At 63.6% G+C, this 23031-nt stretch overlaps 3 protein-coding genes across 4 annotated transcripts in view; 2 read left to right on the top strand and 1 right to left on the bottom strand.

Annotated features, from left to right (window-relative positions):
• UBE2D2 (ubiquitin conjugating enzyme E2 D2) overlaps positions 1–4577 on the top strand; it is a 30262-nt gene extending 25685 nt beyond the window's left edge. The window contains exons 7-8 of one of the 2 annotated variants that reach the window (XR_010622087.1): positions 122–209; positions 2967–4577. Coding sequence is in view for 1 of the 2 variants with exons in the window: in XM_065734410.1 (XP_065590482.1) it covers positions 2967–3012 (46 nt within the window). In the remaining variant the exon portion in view is untranslated. The remainder of the gene's footprint in view (positions 1–121; positions 210–2966) is intronic. The other variant, XM_065734410.1, reaches the window with a different exon arrangement.
• LOC136047353 (histidine--tRNA ligase, cytoplasmic) overlaps positions 1–23031 on the top strand; it is a 513020-nt gene that overhangs the window by 84574 nt on the left and 405415 nt on the right. The window lies entirely within an intron of this gene.
• On the bottom strand, positions 7764–9958 carry LOC136047730 (basic salivary proline-rich protein 1-like). The gene is made up of 2 exons (XM_065735024.1): positions 9913–9958; positions 7764–9034 (listed from the first exon to the last, which is right to left on the bottom strand). Exons 1-2 carry the CDS (start codon positions 9956–9958, stop codon positions 7764–7766), a joined length of 1317 nt encoding a protein of 438 aa, XP_065591096.1.

The following is a 23031-nucleotide window of genomic DNA, read 5'->3' as shown; positions in this document are numbered from 1 at the left end:
GCCAGCAGAGGGAGAACAAGTTACTTTGGTGGGAGAATGTTTCCATGCTGGCTGTTGGTGATGGAGTCATGCAAGCAAGGAAATAACAAAATACTATTTCATCTTCATTTGACAACCCAAGGAAAGAACAAGTGTAGGGAGAGGGTGGGAGAACACAAGCTTCTTCTGAAGTGAACTGCAAAACTGAAGAGAACTCCACTGATGAGAAGGTTTAAATTGGTTTGTTTAAAAGCAACAGTTTAAACATAGAAGCATAGAATAGTTTGTGTTGGAAGGGACATTAAAGCCCATCCAGTTCTAATCCCCTTGCTGTGGGCTGGTTGCCCCCCACCAGCTCAGGCTGCCCAGGGCCCCATCCATGGCATTAGGCACCTCCAGGGGTGGAGAACCCAGAGCTTTTCTAGGCAGCTTATGCCACAGCCTCATCACCCTCTGAATAGAGAATTTCCTCCTCACATGTAACCTGAGTCTCCCCTCTTTTAGTTTAAAACTGTACCCCTTCTCCTGTCACTGTCAGATCATGTAAGAACTCAATCTATTCTTCCTATTTATAAGCTTCCTTCAAGTACTGGTAGCTCGCAGTGAGGTCCCCCCAGAGCCTTTTATTCTCCGTGCTGAACAAGCCTGGTTTCCTCAGCCTTTATCTGTGTGGAGGGTGCTGCAGCATTCAGAATGTCTTTGTGGCTTCCTCTGACCTTTTCCAATAGCTCTGTGTCTGTCCTATGCTGGAGACTGCTGGCCTGGGTGCAGCACGCCAGGTGGGGCCTCACATGGGCAGAGCAGAGGGGGACAGTCCCCTTTCTCACCCTCCTGGCTTCCCCTCTGTTGGTGCAGCCCAGGATGCTGTTGTCCTTGCGGGCACACGCTGCTGGCTGGTGTCAGCATTTTGTCCACCAGAACCCCTAAGTCTTCTTCTGCAGGGCTGCTCTCAGGGAGGTCTTTTAGCAGGCATGTATACAGACAGGGATTGCCCTGACCCTGGTGAAGCACCTTGCACTTGGCCTTGTTGACCCCTGTTCGATTCACACGTGCCCACTTTTCAAGCCTGTCCAGGTCCCTGTGGGATGGTATCTCTTCCTTCTCTCATACCACCATCTCGTGTCACGGTCTTGGTGACATCAGCAAGCTTGCTGAGGGGGTACCGCTGTCTGTGTGAATCATAAAGATGTTGAAGAGCAGCGAGATGGGCCCCCAGGCTCAGCACTTGTGACCAGCCTCCACCTGGTCATAGAGCTGTTGATGCAGCCCTCTGGCTGTGACCAACCCATTCCTTATGTACTGATTAGCCCACCCTTAAAGCAGTCTCTCTTCAATTTAGACACGATGATGTGGTGAGAGACCGTGGCAAAGGCCTTACAGAGGTCTGGATGGATGGCAGCAGTTGTCCTTCCTTTGTTCACCAGAGCCATCATAGAAGGATGGCCGGTCACAGCCTGCCCTGTGTCTGATCACCTCTTCCTCTCTCATGTGCTTTGCAGGAGGATCTGCTCCATCTTTCCAGGCACCGATGTTAGGCTCATCAGCCTGTAATTGCCTGGGACTTCCTTTCTCCCTTTCTTAAAAATGGCAGTGATGTTTCTGTTTTTCCAATCACCCAGAGCCTCACTTGAGAGCTGTGCCTCCATCTCATGGAGAATGGCTTAGCAGCTACATCAGATGGTTCTCTCAGGACCCTGGGATGTGAGTTGTCTGGCCCTGTAGACTTGTATGCATTCTGTCTAGTGAGGTGTTCTCAGACTTACTCTACTCTTAACAGTGGGAGAGGGAGGGATTTTGCTGCCCCAACCTCTGTGTAGAACCCCAGGGATGTGGGAGATGTGGGGAGCTCGACTGCTGGTGAAGGTGGAGGCAGAGCACTCATTGAGTAGCACGGCCTTATGATCACATGAGGTTCTTTTACCTCCCCATTCCCATCCAGGTGTGATCACTAGTGTTAATTCCTGGAGTTACAGTTATCTAATGGGAGCAAGGTAGGAAGGGAAAAAGATTCTCAAGCTCGTGAGTTTGAGAAACAGGGAACCCTGTGCATCTTGTTTTAAATCAGAGCTGCAGGACTTGCAGTGCATGTTTCGAGCCTCAGCTCAGTGTCTGACTGCACTTTTCTGTTCACTGTATGTAGGACTTCTTTCCCCTTCTTCCTGGGTCAGAAGCTTTTGTGCTTCCACAAACAGGACTTGGTTGTGTGTAGTTTCAGTACAAGTGACAGTTGCTTTCCTGTAGTTTCTTGATTTTCTTAAGTCAAAGAATTTTATCTACAGGGTAAATTGCAGCACAGGATCTTAGTTGATGTAAATAACTAGAAAACTTCCTGCCTTGTGATGCTTTTTCTGCAAACTCTGTAGAACAAGAACAACTTGAATTCTGTAGTCAGAAACACAGCTTTTATCAGCACTGTAAATCACAACGACTGCTTTGTTTTGCATAGTTGTCCTGAGCTGCCTCTAGCTGTGATTCTGGCTGTAGAGGAGAGTGGAAGCTGCAGGTGGCTGAGAGAAAGGAGCACGTTGTGCCTTCAGGATAAAAACTTGCAGTGGACAAGTCTTTGTGTTCATGACTGTACGGCTAAATGCAGCGTGAAGCGAGCCTGGGGGTGCTGGGCACCTCAGTGTGCACTGGGTGCTGGGAGGAGGAGTGGGGGGCAGGCACTCATCTGTGCAGCAGTAGTTTCCCAGGGATCCAGTGGCTGGGGCTGGGGGGGGGCATATGAAACCTTCCTGAAAATACTTCCTTCTCACACCCGCTCTTGTGGCCTGAGTGGCAGAGATAGCATTTGGTTCTTCTCCATGAGTTGCAGCGGGGTCGGTTTGTTTCCCTGCTGGCATAATACTTGGATTTGCTCCTTTTAAGTTCACAAATACTGCTGCTGCTGGAGAGGGCTCACGTTCAGGCTGAGCGCAGGCTGCCCCGCGGGAGCTGCCACTGTGCCGGGATGTTGTGCTAAGTAAATCCTCTTTTTATACATACAGGTACAACAGAATAGCTCGGGAATGGACTCAGAAGTATGCGATGTAATTAAAGAAATTATTGGATAACCTCTACAAATAAAGATAGGGGAACTCTGAAAGAGAAAGTCCTTTTGATTTCCATTTGACTGCTTTCTATGAGCCCACGCCTCATCTTCCCCTGTGCACATGTTTACCTGATACAGCAGTGCTGCGTGTTGTACATACTTGGAACAACAAAATAGAAATACTGTATTTCCCCGTACCAACATTGACTCCTAGCAGAGAAGTGTGTGTGTGAAAAGCTGGTTCTTCAGTCATAACTTTGTGAGCCTAAAAGCATTCCTTGCTCATTCAGATTGGGTAATAAAATGTGAATGGGAGAGTTACGGTGGGTTTAATATTTCTGGGGGCAGAGCTGGTGATCCGTGAAGGATTTTAAGCAGAATCCTTTTAAACTCATAACAGTTATGAAAAACAAGGTGAAGAACTTGAAGCTGTTTCTGTATTCATTTTATTCTGAAGGACCTACACCTTAGGTAAATGTTCTGACCAATGAATTAAACCGTGCCCGCATCCTGTGCTGAAGGTCTGAATTTAACTGCCTGGCAGTGAAGTGGATCGGAGCTATTAGTGCATCGAGTGGCGTTGATTTGTTTCAACTCTCTCCCCTCCTTCACGCTCTTTTTTTTGGTTTGTATGTGGTTTCTCAGTTAATACATAGCTAATAGCTCTTATTTTTCTTAAGTTTTTTAACTGCTTAGGTCTTTCTGGATGTAAGGGTGAAAATCCATTTGACAGAAAACTTGTGTATATTTAAAAACCCAACTGCTCCCCTGGAGCTTGTACGTTCAAGAATGATTAATCTGTGTAATAAACTGATTACTACAGTCATTACATATAACTCTGTGTGAATAGGCTTTTAATTATTGAGAGCAGTTTGTTACAGGCTAAAACTAATGACGGATCTCTCTAGCACTCCCGCACTCACAAACGGTTGCATTTGAAAATGATGGAGCAGTTTGGTTTGCAGCACACGAGGCTGTGCACCCGCTGAGACAGACGTGAGCTGCAGCCCTCACACGAGGCCAGGAGCCTGACTGTTAAACCAGCCCCACAGTTCACCTCTGGGAATCAGTGACGTTTTACAGAGCCCAACGCTATCGCTCCCACTTGCATGGGACCTGACACGGCGCATATGTACTGTAGGTAAATGAAACCTTATGTAATTAATGGATGTAAAAGGGTATTAAAAACTACCAAACACATCAGCACAAACTTTCATAAAATGTAGCTTTTACATAATTACTTTGCACTAAACATTTGCAAATGTTCATACACTTTTAAATTGTACTTGTATGTGTCTTTTTTGAACAAAGTCTTCACTTGAACCTAGTGAAAAATGTAGTTTGAAACTTTCCTTTGTATACAAGTGTAATTGCCAGCATCATTCGTGTGAATTAGGTGAGTCTGCAAGTTTCTCCTCTTAGTATAACTGTAAACAAAGCCATCAACTAGCCAGGAGAGGCTGTGGCCTCCAGCTCTCCCCCACAGGAGTGTGTCCCATCCATTTTCAAATGCATCTTTACACTCTTGCACAAATGAGGAATAAATGTCCACTGCCTTTGGTCTAAATCTGTTCTGCTCGTCTCTCAGTGTCCTCACGCACACGCCTGCAGCTGTGAGCCTGAGCTGTGTCCTGACTGCACGGCTGGAGTGAGCTGAGGTTCGCTGCATCTCCCAGGGGCGTGAGGGCTGCGGCTGCGTCCTGGTGGTGGCAGCAGTGGCACCGCGGCCTCGGCTGTGCCGCACGGGAAGGAGGAGGACAGGAGTGAGGCGGAGCTGAGGGTGAGGGCAGAGAAGCGCCGTGCAGGGGTAGGCCAGCATCCAGCACCGAGCGGCTGCACGCTGCTTCCAGAGGCAGTGCCTGCTGCTGGAGCGCGCTGCTGGGGACTTGTTGGAGCTAGGGTGTGTGCTGATGGTTGCATGCCTCCTGATGCCTCCACTCGTTTTGTCCTTTGTCCATGTCTGCCCTTACCTGGGGCCAAACCTCTTCCACAGGCGAGCTGATGCTCCTGCATTCCCCCCGTGGTGCAGGGGCAGAGCTCGGGGCAGCTGCCCTGGGGCCGGCCCTGTTCCCCAAGTGGTGCTGAGAGCATCCCCATTCTCAGGGCCGTCCCTTTCGCCCTGGTGGGGTCACCACTCTCAGAGACAGGAAGGAGAGCGGGGTGGAGATGCAGGCCTTGCAGCACGTCGGATCCAGGATTCCCCTTGGCTGCTCTGCCAACGAGCTGCCCCAGCACGACTGCTCTAAAAGAGCAGCCCGTTTCCGTACCTAGGGCTCTGGAGGTGTCGGCAGAGCTGCACGGGGAGTGCTGGCAGGCGCAGGAGCGCAGGGGGCAGCAGTGCGGCTGTAGCAGTCAGGTCCAGTTCAGTATCAGCTTCAGCTCGGATACAGCACAGCCACTCCCGTTTGTGAGGAAGCGCTCAGGTTGGAGTTCCCCACTCAGGACATGGCAAAGGCCGTGGCTCAGAACCAGGAAGCTGAGGTAAGGGATGTCTGCTGTGTGCTGCCCTGAGTGCAGGTCTGCCCAGGACACCTTCCGGGAGTTGCCAGGAGCCCGCTGCAGTGCGGGGCTGTTCGCAGTGCCAGGAGCAGTGCACAGCAGGAAGCAGTGGGCTCCAGGTGCTGACTTGTCAGAGCTGTGGGGCTGTCACACGAGGAACTTCTTCCTTCTGTCCATTTTTAACTTGATTTGGCATTTTCACCACTTCACTCCGCGTGCCAGCCTTGCACTGACACTTCTGTGGGCTCTACATGCTGTTCCAACTGTTTTTCCCTTGCTGGGCAGCTGGGGTGGCTGCAGCCGTGGCAGTGCACACTGTGTGTCTCGGGGCCCTGTGCTGGCAGCAGATGTGACACCAGCACTGCTGTGCCTGGCAGCACACATCCCTCCTGCAGCGTGTCCCTTGGGTTTGCAGGCATGTGCTGTACTTGTGCACCATCCCATGTGTTTCAGAAGCTTCTCCAGCTCAGTGTGCAGGAATTGCCCGTTAGCGTACCCAGGTGACGTGGTGGCTCAGAGACCCACGGACTGCTGCCAGGGATGGGGCCTGGTCTGGCTCCCAGAGGCTGCTGGGCTCTGCCTGCAGATTGCCCTTAGTGCCATGCAGTGTTTTGGCAATGTTTTGCTCATGTCTGTCTTTAGTTGCTTTGCTGTGTTTTCAAGAAAGCAGCACACTGAAGTGTCCATAGCTTTTCTCCTTTGCTCTGGATGCATCGAATGGTGGTGCAGAACAACACACCAGGAGCTGATGGTGCCTTTCCCAGCCCCTGGCAACCCCAGCTGCTGCTGCAGTGCTGTGCCGTGCATCCCGGCAGCCCTTCTGCTCCCCCGGCTGCTTGCGGCGGCAGAGCAGGCAGCATCCTGACCGTGGGGCAGCGTTCCTCGTTGTGGACCGATGTGGGACGGCCGGGGATGTGTTCCTGCGTCACCCAGCCCAGGTGGGAGCACTCTGCTCCGGATGGAGGCAGTGCTGTGCCGCCGTCGTGTGCTGCTGGAGGTGGGAAACCAAGGAGAGCCCCGAGGGGTGCGTGAGTGCAGAGCTCTGTCCTCATCCTCGTCCTCCTGCACCCACGTACCAGTTCGCAGCCCTGACCTGTCGGGTTCCTCCCTTCCTCCGCTGCACGGTGCGGGGTGGGCAGTGCAAGCTGCGGTTGCCGGGGTGCGGCAGCACTGTGTGCTGTGGGGAATGCGGGCAGACCAGAAATGCTGTCAGGGTATCTGATGGCAGGCTGGGGACGGGACAGCCCGGCAGCTCAGCGCTGGGACCCTGCACGTGCCCTCCCCGGAGCGTGTGTGCTCCTGGAGCCGCTCTGACGCCGCTGCGCTGCTGTAACCTGCTGCCGTGTGGTCGCCATTAAACGATGCCGTTCAACTCACTGTGGCTGGATTGCTTTTTTGCTCTTTCTGCCCATTTTTCTGCTTGCCTCGGCTTCGTTCTTTTCTCTCGTGATGTGTGTCTGTCCCCCTGCTGCCCCTGATCTGTTGTCTCCGCTCCCTGTCCTCCTGTCCCTGTCCTGCTGCCTGTCCCTGCGGTGCTCTGCCCATCCCGGGGGCTCTGCCCATCCCGGGGGTGAGCGGGTCCTGCTGTGTTCGGGGTCCCGCCCTTCTGCGGCCGCGTGTCTATGGCCGACGCTGCTCTATGGGTGTCACTGAGTCACGCGTGTGCCCGTCCTCGTTACTTCTTCACCTCCTGCCACGGGGCGAAGCCCGGCCGCGGGACAGCCCAGCTCTGGGCCTGCTCTCCAGGTCCCCGTGTGTCCGTTTCGCCCCGGAGCCCCGCGGGTGGCTGCGGCCACAGCTGTGCGTCCGCAGGGTCGCCCGGAGCGGTGCCGGTCCCGCTGTCCTCGGAGCATCACCGGACCCGACGGCGGCTCCGTGCCGATGTTGCCCGACGGGGCGTCACACGGGAGGCGGCCCGAGCCGCCCCTGCCCCGCAGCTCAGGCGGTCAGCGGAGCACGAGCGGGGGAGCGGAGCGCCCGTGCCCCGCAGAGAGCCGGGCGGGCTCCGGCGTGGCCATGGGGCGGCAGCAGAGCTCCGGGAACGGCGCCCGCTCCGCGAGTCCGTCCGATTCGAGCTGTTCTATTTATTTCATTTTCGTTTTATTTTATTTGTCCTATTTTCTTTTCCCCTTTTCTATTTTATTTCTTCTATTTTTCCTCTCCTCCCCCCCCCCTTTTTCCCCTCTTTTCTTTAACACGTGATGCACCACCCCATGAGCCCCCAGTACACCCCATGAGCCCCCAGTACTCCCTCTTACTGCGCCAGTGCAGGGGGGCACTCCCCGTGGTCAGGGGGTGTCCCGGGAGTCAGGACTGACCCTATGTTGGGCGTCCCTATGTCAGGAGGTGTCCCTGGTTCAGGGATGTCCTTATGTCGGGGGTGTCTCTGGGTCAGGGGGTGATTGCTGTGCCAGGAGCTGACCCTTCGTTGTGGGATGACTCTGCCAGGGGCTGCCCGTGGGGTCAGTGGTGTCCCTGTGTCGGGGCTGTCCCTCGGTCCCGCCGTACGCCGGTAAACAACGCCGCGTGAGCAGCCGCCCCGCGGGCATTTCTGGCTGTGCCGTGTCGTGACACTCCGCGCCGTGACAGCCGCATCCCCACGCAGCCATCCTCCGACGCCTCCGGCGGCCGCGTGGGGCGGTGGGGCCGCTTTGAAGCGCCGCGCTGCCATCTGCGCGATGCAAATCCCGCGCTGCCCGCGGCGAACCGAGCGCTTCCGGAGCCGCGACGGAGGGGGCGGCGGTGCTGCGGCTGCTCCGCCCTCCGACACCCGCGGCGGCTCCGGGCCGGGGGGGGGGGTGCGGGGGCAGCGCCGGTGTCCGCGCGGAGAGCCCCCAAATGCACGAAAGAAGGGCCCGGCGGCGCGGGTGGGGCCGGGATGGGACGGGGCCGGCGACGGTCCCCGGCGCTCTCGTGTCCCCCCCCACGCTGACTGCCACAGAGCAGAATCACGGCTGAGCCCCCTCCCCCCCCATCCCTCCGCTCCTTTTGCAGCGCTCTTTAAATGCAAATCCAAAGGCGAAGCGGTGGACCCCCCCCCCCGCGCACTCCCCCCCTCCGTGCCGGGGCTGCACCCTGGTGGGGGTGCGGAGGCAGTGAGCGGCCCCGAGGAGCTGCGGGCGGCGTAGCGGACGTGGGACCCCCCCGGCTGCGGGGCCTCGTTAATATTGGAGGAGCTCTTTGTCCGCGGGGGCCGGGGCGGCTCTCGCAATCGCCTTTCATCTCCGCGAGGCCGCGGCTCGCTCTTATCTGCCGCTTCCCCCGCGCCGCGCTCGGGGCGTTTCGCGATTTCTTTTCGGCGGGCAGGGCTGGAAAAAGCCCATCGGCCCCCGGGCAAAGGGCACCGGCCCCCCCGGCCCCCGCCCCTCCGCGCCGCGCTCACCGTCCCCGTGCGCGTCACTCGGACTCTGCCCCGCGCCGCCCCCAACGCAAACACGCGCGGTGCGGTGCCGTGCGGGGCGGTGCGGGACGCGGCCTCGCGGTGCTCTCTGCGGAGCGGTGACACGCGATCCGCGCCGCCGCGACCTTGCGGGACGAGGAAGGGCACGAGGCTCTCCCGGCAGCAATTCAATCCCCCTCCCGGGCACAGCCCCGCGGAGATGCGCCCCGACGGCACCGTGCTGTGCCTCCCCGCCCCCACCCCGGGACCGCCCGCTAAGCAGGGGGGGTCCTTCCCGCTGCCGTCGGGACACACAACTGAGCAAGCAGTGCCCCCCCCCCCCCCCCCCCCTCCCCCCCACACCTCCCCCCTCCACGCCCCCCCAACCTCCATTTATTTTAATGCCGACGCTCGGGACGTATTAACGCAGCGGGAGCGTCCGGCGTTCCAACGGCAGCCACATCCGAGGGGGCGCGGAGGGGGAGGGGGTTTCTCATCTGTTGCTCTTCAAAGCGGAGCGAAAATGGGGCAGCGCAGGTGAGGGCGGGGGCCGAGCCGTGGCCGCGGGGGGGCCCGCACAGCCCCCCGCGCCGTGGGAGCGCCGCGCCCTGCGGACAAAAGGTGCCGGGAGGGGGGGGCCGTGTGCCCGCAGCTCTCAGCGCACCGCCGCGGCCGGGACCGCCCGCTAAATAATGCAGGAGAGCTCTCCGCTCTCTTTTTCTTCGCGAGGAAGCGGCTTGCTTTCTTTTATTGCCTCCCCCCCACACACCCCGTTTCTTTTTTTTTTCTTTCTTTCTTTCTTTCCCCTTTTTCCTTTCCCAGGCTGCAGCATTTTCCACGCCGGGATGGAGCCGGGGGGCACGGCCGCGCGCACGCCGTCCCTCCATGTGTTTACAGCGCAGCTCCCGGCGTTATTTAGGGATCGTAAAACCACAGCACAGCTCAGCAATCCCTCTCCCGCTGCAGCCCAGTCTTTTTTCTCTCTCCCCTCACCCCACCCCCCTTTCCACGCAGCTTTCGTTACAGCGGCAAAAGTCAGCGCTGCTGCTTCCAACGCGCCCCCCCGGCATCGCCGCGTGGGGACGCTGCGGGGGGGGGGGGAACCGCAGCTGGGACACGTCGGGGGGTGCAGGGTCAGCGGGGTGGCAGCGCGGAGAAGGATGGAGTTGGGGGATGTGGAGCGGGGGCCGATACTGGCAGTGGGCGGGTAGCGGGGGCACAGCTCACGCAGCCCGACTGTCGTGTGGGGCCCCGAGCTGCGGGGACAGAAATCGGTGCTGCGGTGAACAGAGCACACGTGGGGAGGGCTGGGAGCCGGGGGCGGTGGGGCAGGGGCACGGCAGGACTGGGGTGTTGTAGGGCTGGCATGTGGGGTGCAGTGGGGCAGGGCCTGGTGCAGGCTCCCACAGCAATCCCTTCCCCTCTGGCCCAGCCGCAGCCGCAGCACCGAGCACGCCTTCCGACGTTGCCAACGAATGGTTTTTAATTAAAAGCAGCCGCCGTTCCGCCGCGTCCTGGCTCTCCGGCGATGACCACCGCTTCCATCCTCCGCCTTTGGTCTCCCCTTCCGCACAGCGTGAAGCACGGAGATGAAAGGAACCCAAAAAGCGCCTGAAAGAAAACACCACGGCGGCCGTAAAACCGCGTCGCCCCCGCTCCCCCCGGCCCCGGGGCCGTGGGATGAGGTGCTCGGCTCCGCTGCCAGCGCCGAGACGTGCCCGGAGCCGATGCCTTCAGCCCCGCTAAAAATAGCAGCCCCGAGCAGCACCGGCACCGGCGTCTAACTGGAACCAGCTTTAGGAGCAGCCGGCTGCAAGCGGGTGTGCGGGCCTTTCTGGGAAAGAGCAATTAAAAATAGCGGAGGGCTGAAAGCTGAGCCCCCGCCGCGGGTCCCACGCGTGCCCGGTGCGACGACGCAGAGCCCGGGACAACACGCGCGTGGCCGTGGCAGGGACGCAGCGCTCCGACCCGGCCCGCGTCCCTGCCCGCCTCCTCCCGCCCAGCAGCGGCTGTGACGGAGCTGCTGGCTGCGGAGGAGCCCCCACCGCCTCATGACGGCGCCCGCTGAGGACCACCCCCACCTCACCGGTGCCTGCGGCGACCCTCGGCCCTGGGAGCTCCCCTGGTAGGGAAGTGCGGCACGGCGAGCACCCAGTGCGGCTGCTCTGCAGTGGCACAGTGCCGTGCACTCCCTTCGAGGTGACGCCGGCACTGAGGAGGGGGTGCTCGGCATCCCGGGTCACCGCGGCTCCGCTCCCCCAGCTGTGCTTGTCTGCAACGCGGCCGTGCCCGCTTCCCCAAAATACTCGGAGGGCTGGAGCTCTGTCACCCTCATCGATGCTGCGGGAGCCTATTTTAAGCCTTGCTAACGTAGGAGGATTAAATTTGGCTAGCTGAGACACGTCCTGCTCCCAGCTGTCCCCCGGCCTCCCCTGGGGCTGGCAGCGCTGCCGCACCGCTCGCTGCTCTGGGGACCGAAGCGGGCACCTCCTGCATGTGGGGTCACGGTGAGACCTCGTGCGGGTGAGTGAGGATCAGCAGAGCTGCGCGCTGCGGGGCCGGCACACGGCGGCTCCGCACCCCCAGCCCCGCTGCCACCCCCACTGCTCGTCCTCACTCCCCCGGAGTCACACGTGCGTGCTCAGCCGTCGCTTCGCACCGTACGGAGTGCTTGGGCAGGGAGCACCTGCACAACTGCATCACAGCGTGCGCTGCGGGGATGGAGGGGGCACGGGGGGCATGGAGGGGAAAGAGGGGGACATCAGGGGGACACGGACATGGAGGGGGCGTGGCTGACGGCCGCTGCCACGGGAGCGCCGTGGAGGCCCTTCCCCGGTTCGTTCCCCCGGATAATGGGGTAAGAATGCCACCCCTCACCTCTGTGCCACGCCGCCGTGAATTTTCATGAGCCGCCATCCGAGCGGAGCTTTGGGCAGGAAAACTGCTGGATCAGCTCTGGGCAATGATCAACAATACTCAGCATTTACATATTCAAAGCACTTTGATTAACTCTCGGCCTTTAAGGGCCCGACCGAATTGCCCCGCCCCACCCCCCCCGCCGGCCCGGCCCGGGGCTTCGCGCGGAGGGGAGCGCAGACCGGAGCCCCGCGGGGACGGCAGCGGTGCGGGGCGGGGCGGTGGTGCCGTTCCCGGGACGCGGTGGTGCGCGGTGCGGAGCGTCGTCGGTTGCGACACGACCGGCGCAGCCAGGTGCTGAGAGCTGTGCGGGGGCTGCGGAACGAAGGCTTCAAAATAAAAGGAGAGGAGCCGCTGCCCCCCGCCACGCGAAGCTCCGGGGCGGCGGAGAGCAGAGGGCAGCGATCTCCCTGCCGTCGTCCGTCGTTCCCTTTCGACTCTTCGCGGCCTCGCGGTTCTCAACGACCCCCTCCCTCGGGCCGGCACCGCTCCGCCTCCCCCCCCCACCTCTCCCCCCCCGCCCCGGTAAGAGGATCCTGCGGCATTACGACGAAGATTTCCGGCGAACGGAGCGGAACGCGGGGCCGCCGCGCTCCGGCCGCGACCCACCGCCTTCGGGGCGCCGGGGGCCGCGCCGCGGGGATGGGCTCCGGGACGGCGTGGGGCCGCGCCGCAGCCCGCGCCGCGATCGATCCGCATCGACCGTCCCCGCCGCGCTGCTCCACTTTCCAGCCAATGTCAGGCGGCGGCGGCGGCGGCCCGGGGAGCCCCGGCGGTGGCACCGCGCGCCCGGCCTGGCGCACCGCCCGCACCGCGCTGCCCCGAAGAGCCGGCCTGGAGCGGGGAGCGGGGAGCGGGGCCGGGGGCGACGGCTGAGGGCGGGCACGGAGCCGGGCGGGGTGGGCGGCAAGGCACGGCACCGTGTGCCTGCAGCGACGGCTTCACCCGCACCTACACAGGTACACCCGCACCTGCACCTGCACCTGCACGCACATCCCCACTGCGGCTACAGTTACTCCCGCACATACAGCCACCGCTGCACTTTACAGCTACACCCGCACCTACAATTATCCCCCGCACCTACCAGGTACACCCACACCTCCAAGTGTGGCACCCACAGCTACATTCACATCTTACAAGTACACCCGCACCTACAGCTACACCTCCATCTACAGGTACACCCACAGATACACCTAGAGCTACACCTATACCTAAAACCTGCACCCAAACCTGACCTGTACCTGTACCTGTACCTGTACCTCAGCTTGCATTTACACTTCACCTGTGCCTACAGCTGAACCTGCACCTGTACCTGCACATACACTCACACCTACACCCACATCTACACCAACGCACCTACACCCAAACCCACACCTACATCCTCCCTCCCACATACTCTTCCTCCCACTGCCAGGCCCACGTCTGTACCCACGCACCAAAACTCACACCCACACCTGCACCCACACCTGCACATCTGCATCCACTCTCAAACCCAACCCCCTCACTGTGTTTACACCTGCACCTCCATCTACATACACTCACATCCACACATACAACTCCACTCACACTCCTGCCTCTGGGTGCTCACCTACACCTACATCTACATGCTGCTACACCCCCACGGAGCCCCGGCTGCGCACACAGTCGATGCCCTTGTCCCCCTCTCGCCGTGCTGCAGCTATTCCCCTTTGGTTCCCTCGGGGTTTGGGGCCGGGGAGCAGCATGGCCGTGCCCAAGGTCACCCACCCCATCCTCAGCTTTGGGTTGCATGCACTTGGGCCGCACGGCCACGCGTTGGGGTGGATGAGATGGGGAGCAGGGGGTGGGGGGGATGCTCTGTGACTCGGTTTCCCCGCTGCTGCTGGTGGTGGTGGCCCTGGGCTGGCAGCGTGCGGCCGCAATGCTTCCTGTTTGTGCAGGATCTGCTGGCATTGTGCCGCACAGCAAGGGGGGCAGAGCCTCTTCTTGCACCTGCCCAGAGCATCTGCTAGGGAGAAAATCTCCATGGCAACTCGGCCAGCTCCTCCATCGCCGCTCCGCCGGGGGCCGGGGGCTCTCCCTCTGCATCCCCCCGGCTGTGGGGACCCCGGGGCATTGGGAGCTCAGTGCCCACAAAGCAGAGGCGGTGACAGCCTGCTGCTGTCCCACCCAGTGGGAGCCCTGGGCCCCAGAGCACGGTGCCGGGAGTGGAGAGTGGGGCGTTGCCGAGCACCAGGGGTGCCCATTTGGGTCTGGGATCCCCGTGTGCCCCAGGGCCTGAGGACGCAGAGCAGGGTGGGAGGCACTGCTGGTCACGGTCTGCCCATGCCCTGGGGGCTCCCCCAGGGTGCTCGGTGGGCTGTGGGTGCCAGGGGGGCTATAGATGGAGTGGGGGAGACCTGAACTGAGATCCGAGAAGGGACGGAGGGAAGTGGAAGTGGTTCCTGAGGGCTCCTGAGTGTGTCATCTCATCACCCGGCCCTGGTGCCCGTGGAGGTGTTGGGGGGGCTCAGCGAACCCCCTCCTGGCGACGCAAGGCTCCGTGTGCCGAAGGTCCCGTAGCCCCCAGCCCTGGGGCCACAGCTGGGGCCGGGAGCACGGTGCTGAGCCCCGTCAGCACCGCGGTGCAGGGCTGTGGGGATGGGGATGGGGCTGCTGAGGGCTGGGGGCTGACCCACAGCACTCCAAGGCTTCGGCTCCGGATAGCGTTTGTCCCTTCCTCCGGGGACGTCGGTGACGTCGGGATGCGGGGTTCCTGGGCGGGGGCTGGGCAAAATGCGCTCCTGGCCCCGATTTGGGCCGGGAGCTGCTATTCTGGTGGCTGTGACCTAATGCTCCGTCGGTGCCTCTGGAAACAAGGCCGGGTCACAGCAGGCGCGGTGCGGAGCGGTGCTGCGCGGCCCCGTGGCTGTCGGTGGGGCTGGCAGCGCGTGGGGAGCAGCGCGGGGCTCCTGCGCGAGCAGCGGCCACAAGCCCGGCTTTTCCCGAGAGGTATTCCTGCCGGGATTCGTCCCATCCATCGGCTCCTGCAGGGGTTAAACAGCCCCGCTTAAGCGTTTCCGAAATGTTTCCACTGCCCAAAGCCGCTGGGGACAGGAAGGGCCGGGCAGGCGGGGCCGGGGCGGAGGCTGCGGGCGGGGACCCGGGATGGGGCTGCGCACAGCGAGGCACGGGACAGCCCCGCGTCCCCGCAGCACCGATGTCGCCGTGCAGTGATGGCGACCTTGGCACGGGGACAGCCCCGGGACCGGCTCCGGGCTGCGGCCGTCCGGTGGGGCCGTGGCAAGGCCGGAGTGGGGGGTGGCCGTGGGGCAGGTGTGGGGCTGGGTGGGCGCATCCCACCGGCGCGGAGCTCCCGCTGCCCAGTGCTGGTGGTGGGACCCCGCGTCTCAGCCCAGAGTTCCCCACCTCTCCTCCCTTCCCGACCCGGGCGTGCTGCTCTGCTCGGCTCCGGCCTTCCTCCCGGCATCCTGCGACCCGGCAGCCGAGGCTGAGCCGGGCAGAGAGTGGAATGAATTCCCCGAGCGTGCGTGGAGCGGGAGGAGCAGCGGGGACGGCAGCTCAGAGCACCGCACAGCAGTGGGGCCGCACTCCGGCCGTGGGCTGCGGGTGCGTGGGGGCTCTGCACGAGGCCCCCGATTTGTGCCTCCGAGCAGAGCCAAGTAGGGCTGGGGTTCGGTGGCCGGGCAGGAGGGGACTTTTATGCTCGCACTGTGCCTTCCCTCGCTCTCAGGAGTAATGAAACGCAGGAGCCAGCGCTAATGCACCATTAAGGCTGCAAATTTCAGCACGCAGCCATCGGGAAACGCAGGCGCTCGGGTCCACCGCCAGCTCCACCTCTGCTGCGGCAGCGGAGGAAGGGGCTGGCTCTGCGCTGACCTTTGGCTCTGCAGCCTGGCCGAGCCTCGGGCTGCCCGCGGGGCTGGGGGTGCCCGGGGTGGGGGTGGGCTGGGGCCAACGGGGGCAGGAAGGAGCCCCCAAGCAGCGCCGTCTGTTCCTCCTTGCGACTGTGCCGTGCCTTGCTGGCAGGGACTGCTCTCCATAAATTTGGGTGGAAGGGAGAGCTTGGCAGAGCCCCGGGCTGCAGGGGAGGATTTACTGCGGCTCCGCGCGCTGCTCGCATGGCTGCGGCTCCTGCACCAGCACGGGGAGGAGGAGGAGGAGGAAGAAGCCTGTGCTAACGTCTGAGTGGGGGCCTTCCCCCGTTCCTGTGGTGGCTCTGGATTCATTGGGAGCCCATGGGGTGCGAGCAGTGCCTGCACTCACAGGGGCAGCGCTCGGGAAGCGAAGCCCGGCAGGAAGGCTGCCTCCTCGCCCTGCGCTGAGGGACACAGCCTCACAGCCTCCTCTCCTCCTCCTGCCCTGCTCTCCCACTCTCTCACTTCAAGTTGCCTCAGGAGTCCACCAAGGAGGACACGCAGAGCAGTTGTCTGCCCTGTGCCTCCTGCACAAGGTGGGTGCTGGCCACGCTGCCAGGCCTGGGTATGGATGAAGGCTTTTCCAAGGCTTCGGAGCAAGGTGTGGACAGCGCTGAGAATAGCATCTCAAAATCTCAACTGCCAAGCCCTTAGCCTAACCAGAAGGTTATTCTTCTTCCCTTATGCTCATACATATCCATTAGGATGGGACCATATGTGTGAGATGTAGATGAATTTCTTTCCTCTTGACAAGTCCAGTTGGTCTCCTAGGTAAGGAGATGGTGGTCTGTTCCCGTCCAACTTGGCGCTGGCTCCTTGCCGCCATTCCTCGGGCTGGGCCTGTCCTGGAGGAAACGGAGGCACGGATCCTTCTGACATCCTCCACCCACTGCAGGCTGCAGCCAGGCGGGGTGGCTCGAGGCGGGCTGGTGGGTGGAGATCTGGTGCTGTGGGGGGACAGCCCCCTATGTTGGCACAGCTCATCTGCCAGCTCCTCACTGCAGCACTGATCGACCACGCCTCGCTGCCGGTGGACGGAGCGCAGAGGAGCTCCCCAGGGCTGGGGCACTTCGCTCAAGGGCACGCACCGTCCCGGCCCTAGTGCCTGCTGGAGGGGGCAGTGGCCCTGGCACTGCTGGAAAGAGGGGCTGGGGGATCTCAGCGCACCAGGCCCTGCTGTGCTGCTCCTCTGGGTGCTCCTTTGGTGCAACTCCTGGGTCGGTGTCCCCAGATTGGGGACCACCCCCGTGCATCCCTGTCAGCTTCCTCAGCAAGCCGGTGTCCATCCCGTGCGTGTTACCTGTGCTGGCTGCTGCCTGGTGCACATGGAAGCATCCTGAGGGATGCTGCTCACCCTGCACGCTCATCTCTGGGTCACTGCTTCAGCGCGGGCTTCAATAGAGCCTAAACACGAATCCAACCCCACGAGCCTCGTTCAGCACAGGCCGTGGGCCCACCGGTGCTGCCCCTTCCCCAGGCTGTCAGTGGGGCAGCTGTTGTGTGGGGTGTCCCAGCCACCACCCTGTGAGGGGCAGGCGGGAACGGCTCCTGTGGTCATTTCCCTGCGGCTCCTGACTCAAGCGTGCCCAAATTAGCTGTCGCCATAAGTTACTTCTGATATCTCCTGGGGATATCGTTTTGCTCCTGTGTCTTTCTGTCAAACTGCCATCGCCCCGAGCTGCTGTGCCCGTGGTGCCCCTCCGCCTGTGGGGCCGGGCAGCAGCCACACTGCAGGAGCCCCCAGGGAAGGCTGTGTCCCAGCAGAAGGCTTTTGCGGGGCGCTCCGGATGCTGGAGCAAGGAGGCTATTTTGGACCACGTGGGCGTCTGAATTCCTGGCGAATCCCTGCTCGGAAAAATGCCTGCCAGGGTCTCCGGGGGTGGGAATGCTGTGGCTTGTGTGTCCCTGCACCACCAGCACTCACTCCCACTCTGCACCCGGTGAGCCCCCGACCCTCCTCACTGCCCCACCTCCCTCTATACTGCTGGCTCATGCACCCTGCCGTGGGAAGGCACGGAGCCAGAGGCCCACAGCCCACCTCCCCACCGCGCCCCATGGCACCCCATGGCAGCACCACGCCACCCCCATTGGGGCGCACGCAGCTGCGGTGGGAGCGGGCAGGGCAAGGCGCTTCCTGCCCTTCTCCCGGCCGCTGCCGTGCGTGTTTGCTTTGAGGCCCGCGTCCTCCTGCCAGGACATTCCCAGGCAGCACGGCTGCAGCACACAGGGAGCCGTGGGACGGCCCCGACCGCAGCTGCCCCGCTCCCAGCCCCGCGTGGGACAGAGCCCCCCCCGGCCCCACACGTCCCCAGGAGCCAGGGCGACTACCCGCCATGTGGGAGACAGCTGGGGTTAAAAATTAACACGGCACTGCCTCAATTAATGCACGGCGCGGCCGGCCCAGGGCTACGTGCTGCAGCGGGAAGGCAGCGCTGGCCTTGGGGCCCCAGTGCCGGCCGCTTTCCCACTGCACCATCCCAACGGGTACCAGTGGCCACAGAGATTGGGCCCCCACTTCAGGACATAGCCACCACTGGGTGCTGACCCCGAAGTGTGTCTGGCCCTGGGTCTCTCCAGCCCTGTGCCCACGCCAGGTCACCATGTGGAGGTGCTGAGTGGCTGCTGGCTCTGTCACCCACTTGGGTCGTGGCAGCCAGGGTGTGCAGGTCGGCTTTGTTTAGGAGCATGCTTGCACGCTGGGAGCCACTGGGACATGTCCTCTCGCACAGCCCCGCATCTCCAGGCTCTGTCCCGCATGGCCCCGCATCCCGCTGCCCTCCCCTACCTGTGGGGCTGCATCCTGCACGCTGGCATGCTGCCCGCTGCTGCTTCCCCACTGCTATGCCAGCAATGCTGCGGCAGCCCGGCCCAGCCTCCGCCTGGAGCCGAGCGCAGCTCCTGGCTTTGCTCAGCAGCCGGGGAGAGGAGACAGCACAGGGCCCTGCCGCGGGAGCCGCGTACCCGGGTGGCGGGGATGGGTTTGGCACCGCTTCTGGCACGCAGGGGCTGCAGCAGCACTGCCGCTTGCACACCAGCTTTGTGCCCTTGTCCTCTGGCCCCCTGCCCTCCTCACACTGCGTCCGTGACCCTCACCTTCCTTCTCCATCCCTCCCCACCAGCTTCCCTCACTCGAGTGCCCTCCATCCCCATCCCACCCCATCACCATCCCAATCCCATCCTCACCCCCACCCCCATCCCCATTCCCATCCCCTGAGCAAGTGGATGCTTGGCTCCGTGCCTCAGTTTCCCCTCTTTGCTGCGGTCCCTGCAGGCAGCATGCACCTTCCCTGTACCAGCAGCACCTGCAACCCCAGTGTGAGGAGTGGTGCGAGGAGGGTCTGGCAATGGGTGCTGAGCAGGACAAGTCCCTGGGGGGACCCACAGCCACGGGGCCAGCCCCACAGCCAGCTCTCTCCATGACCGTGTTCATCCCGGGGCTGTGCCTGCCTCATTGCCACGCTCGCCCCACCCCACGCTCACCCCATGGCTGCGCCCACCCCACGGCTCTCAGGGGGGATTTTTGGGGAAGCGCCCGCGTGGGGCTCAGGCACTGCTGGGGAAGCGCAAGAATCGTCACAGCAGCAGCAACCGCATTTGAAAATCCCAGTTGCTAAATATGTGAAACTTGCATAATTAACAAGACGTGGATCAAATACAAACAACGCATTCACAGCGCTTCCACGTTCCGGTTCCCACCCCCCGCACCCCCTCACTGCACCGCTTACATTTTTGTTTCGCCGAAAGGACTCGAGCGGGGTGGGAAGTGATTCTGTATTCCTGTGAAAAAAAACCCATATATATATATATATATATATACACACATAAATGAGCGCAACAAACCCGCGCCGTTTCGTCGGCCGTGCTGCTGGAGGGGCTGCGATGTGTGCGAGGCCGTGGGATGGGGCCGTGCCCCCAAAAGCCGCAGCGTGGAGCGGAGCACTTTGTGGGATTTGGCTCTGGAGCTCCGTTTCCCACAGTCCAACGTGGGAGTGGAGGTCCCAGGGCCCGGCTCCGGGCTCACCCCACAGAGCTCGGGCAAAGGGGAGCACGGCAGGGGCTCCCGCTCTTTGATGGCGTTTGGGGACATCACCCGAGTGCGTGGGCAGTGACTGCCCCGCGAGAACCGCTGGCCCCAGTGCCCCCTGTGGGTGACCCACGTGCTGTGGGAACCGTCCCTGTCCCGTGGTGGCTGTGGGGATGGTCACCCCACAGGATGAGACCTCTCGGGGTGGTCAGGGGAGCGCTGCAGCGTGACACCCCCGGAACAGATGTGTTGTGTGACACTCGTGGGGACGCGGCAGGAGGAGGTGGGCAGGGTGCATGGAGGGACACCCCTCGGGCAGGTGGGGCTGTGGGTGGCAGGCCACTGGTGTACGGGGGGTGCAGTGGGGTGACACCTTACAAGGGTGACTTTGCAGAGAGACCTGGGGAGCAGCTGGGGTGTGTGTCAGCACCGAGCAGAGATGCCACCCAGCTGCAGTGGGACGCTGGGAAATGTGGGGGCTGCAGAGAGGTGAAACCGTGGGGGGGGGTGGGACAGGGAGGAAATGCTACGAGAACAGGTGAGATCTGAGGGTGACGCCCCACGGGAGCAGATGAGGCGGGGGACACACCGTGGCGTCACCTGTGGGGGGGTGGCACTTACTGGGGGGCAGAGCTCAGCAGTGCCCTACAGGGGTCGGGAGGACATGGCAGGGTCATGCGGCATGGACACCCGAGGGAGTGGGTGGGACGTGGGGAGGAGGCACGGCGCAGTGGCAGCTCGTGGGGGTTACAAGGACACGGGGTAGGGGGGGGCGCAGCAGGAATACCCGCGGGGGTCAGGGGGGCACGCTGGGACACAGTGTGGCGACACCCCACGGGATGAAAGGACGTGGGGGTATGCGGTTGTGATATCCCATGGGAGCGGCGGGGACGTGGGGCAGACGCGCGACGGCGACACTCTCGGGGGCAGGTGGGGCACGGCACAGTGACGCCCCACGGCGCACAAAAGGGAGCCGAGAGGACTCGGGGTTGGGGGGGGGGGGGGGGAGGGTGGGCTCACGCGGCACGGACACCCACGGGGGCGACGGGACCACGGGGGGACACGGAGCGGAGAAACCCGCAGGGGTTACGGGGACGAAGAGGGGGGGGGAGTGGCACGGAGGGACCCGCGCGGTGGGGGTGGGGGGGTGGGGGGGGGCGGCGCGGGCGGGCGGCGCGCGCGCGGGGCGGCGGGGGGCGCACGCGGCTCTCGGCGCGGGGCGGTCCGGTCCGGTCCGGGTTTTGCCGGCAGCCGCGGGCAGCGGCCGCGGCAGCGCCGTGCAGCGCGTTTCGGGGGCTGTGCACTCCCAGAGCGAGCAGCGATGTGGAGGTGGGTGTGCGGCGGCGGCGAGGCACCGCGCCCGCCTCGGCTCCCCTGTCGGCGGGGCCCCTCCGCGGCGGCGGGCAGGTGCTGAGCGCGGCCCCGTTCCGCCGCCCGCGGTCTCCGGGCGCGCGTCGCAGCGCGGAGCGGCTCCGCTCCCCTTCCCCCCCCTCCCCCCCCCCTTCCAACCCCCGGCCCGGCCCGGCTCGGCCCGCCGGTAGATGCCGGCCCCGCGGGGCCGCCCCGGCGGGCGGCGGCGGCGGAGTTGGGGGAAAAGTGTCGGGAAAAAGTTTGGCGGGGGTCTGCGGGCGGGGGGGGCGGCGCGGCTCTGCTCCGCGCCCCGTTCTGTCCGCGCCGCGCGACGGTGCCGCTCCGCTCCGCGCTGAGCAAAGTTTGGCGGCGCGGCCGCGGGATGCGGTGCGGGGCCGGGATGGGGGCAGCGCCCGCACGGAGCCCCGATCCCCGCGGCCGCCGCCGCACCGCCGCCTCTCGGTGCCCGCCGCCGTTTCCCGGGTGACAATGGTGGCGGCCGGGGCGCGGGGGCGGCGGGCAGCGGGGCGCCCGCTAGCGCCGAGCAAGGGGGGGGTGGGGGGGTGCCGAGAAGGTGGGGAGGAGGGGGGGGGGGGAGGGCAGCGCCGCCACCCGCGGGGACCCCGCGTAGGGGCGGGGAGGGCAGTGCTGCTGGGGGGGGTGGGGGGGGGGCGGGGGGAGCTCCGCGCCGCGCACGGTGCCGCGGTTCGCTCGGGGGCGGTGCGCGCTTTCCGGCGGCGACAGCGGCGGGGGGGGACGTGGGAGCGGCGCGGCGCGGCGGAGCCGTGCGTAACAAGTCCCGAAGTTTGGGGGTTTCGGTGTTGTTTCGTTGGGTTTGGGGTTTTCGGTGTTTTTGTTGTTGTTGTTGTTGTTTTTGCTTTACCCCTCGCCAAGTAAATTCACGCTGTTCCCTCCCGCTCCGCCGCCGGCCCCGCGGCGTGCTCTCTGTGCCGGGTGCGAGGGGAGGGAGGGAGCGGAGCGGCGGGGAGGGGAGGGGAGGGGAGGGCAGCAGCCGGCGCCGGGGATGACGGAGGCGATGGGCGCAGGCGGTGCCGCGGGGCGGTGGGTGATGTGTGAGCGCCGCGGTCACCGCGCGGAACTCCGCGGAGCCGCAGCCGGGCGGCCCCGCCGGGTTTCGTCGGGCTTTTTCTTTCCGTCCTCCCCCTCCCCTCCCCCTCCCCCCCCCACCTCCGTTTTAATTTTCTTGCCGCTGTTTTCCCTCGCATCGCGTGCAGCACCGGCGCTGCGCTCCTTCCCGCGGGGCCCCGCTCGCCGGGGGTCAGTCCGCGCGGCGGTGATGGATGAGGATGTGAGAGCAGGGGGCAGCCCCGCGTCCCGCGCGCGAACAAAGCTGCGCGCAGCCGCGGCCGTGCGGTGCTCGGGGCCGTGTACCCCCACCCCCCGCACCCCCGCCCCCCCTCCTTCCCGGTTCCCACGTGCTGGGCCTCGCACCCCGGGAGCCGCCCGCCCGGTTGGGAGCTGCGGAGCTGGGACGCGGCCGTGCCGTGCCCCTCGTACCGGCTTTGTCCGCCGCTGCTCCCCCATCCCTGGGCCGGTGGCCGCACTCCTGAGCAGCCCAATCCCCGGGGAAAGGCGGAAAGCGCAGCGGGAAACGCGGACCCGGGCAGCCGGGGCCGTCCCACGGCTGCCGCGTGGCCCCGCGTCCCGGCGGGTCGTGGCCGTGCCGCTGGGGCTCCTGCCAGCCCTCTGCCGTCACGTCCCCGCCACCATCACGTCCCCGCCACCGCCGTGCCCTGACCTCGGAGCGGGCGTGGGGGCCGCGCCGGCGGGTGACAACAAAAGCAAAGTAACAAAGGCCCCGGCGCCGCGCGGAGCTGCGTCCCGGCCCCCCACGGCGGCAGCGGGGCCGTGGGGCCGTCCTGCGGCGGGCGGGCGGGGGCTGCGGCTCGCCGCGTGGGGGGGCTCCGCGCAGGGCGTTGGGGCGGCCGGGGCTGGG

The sequence above is a fragment of the Cyrtonyx montezumae genome, unplaced genomic scaffold (genome assembly GCF_038088225.1).
Source record: "Cyrtonyx montezumae isolate F1298 unplaced genomic scaffold, pur_monq_1.0 scaffold_18, whole genome shotgun sequence".
NCBI lineage: Eukaryota > Metazoa > Chordata > Aves > Galliformes > Odontophoridae > Cyrtonyx > Cyrtonyx montezumae.
The sequence above is the reverse complement of the archived record's forward strand: the minus strand, read 5'-3'. Positions and strand labels throughout refer to the sequence as shown.

Coding starts and splice junctions, on each gene's coding strand:
- LOC136047730 (XM_065735024.1), bottom strand. CDS start 9,958: ATGCCGGGGGGGCGCGTTGGAAGCAGCAGCGCTGACTTTTGCCGCT. Junction 9,035..9,912: donor CAGCGCTGACTTTTGCCGCT/GTAACGAAAGCT, acceptor TCGTCCCGCAAG/GTCGCGGCGGCGCGGATCGC.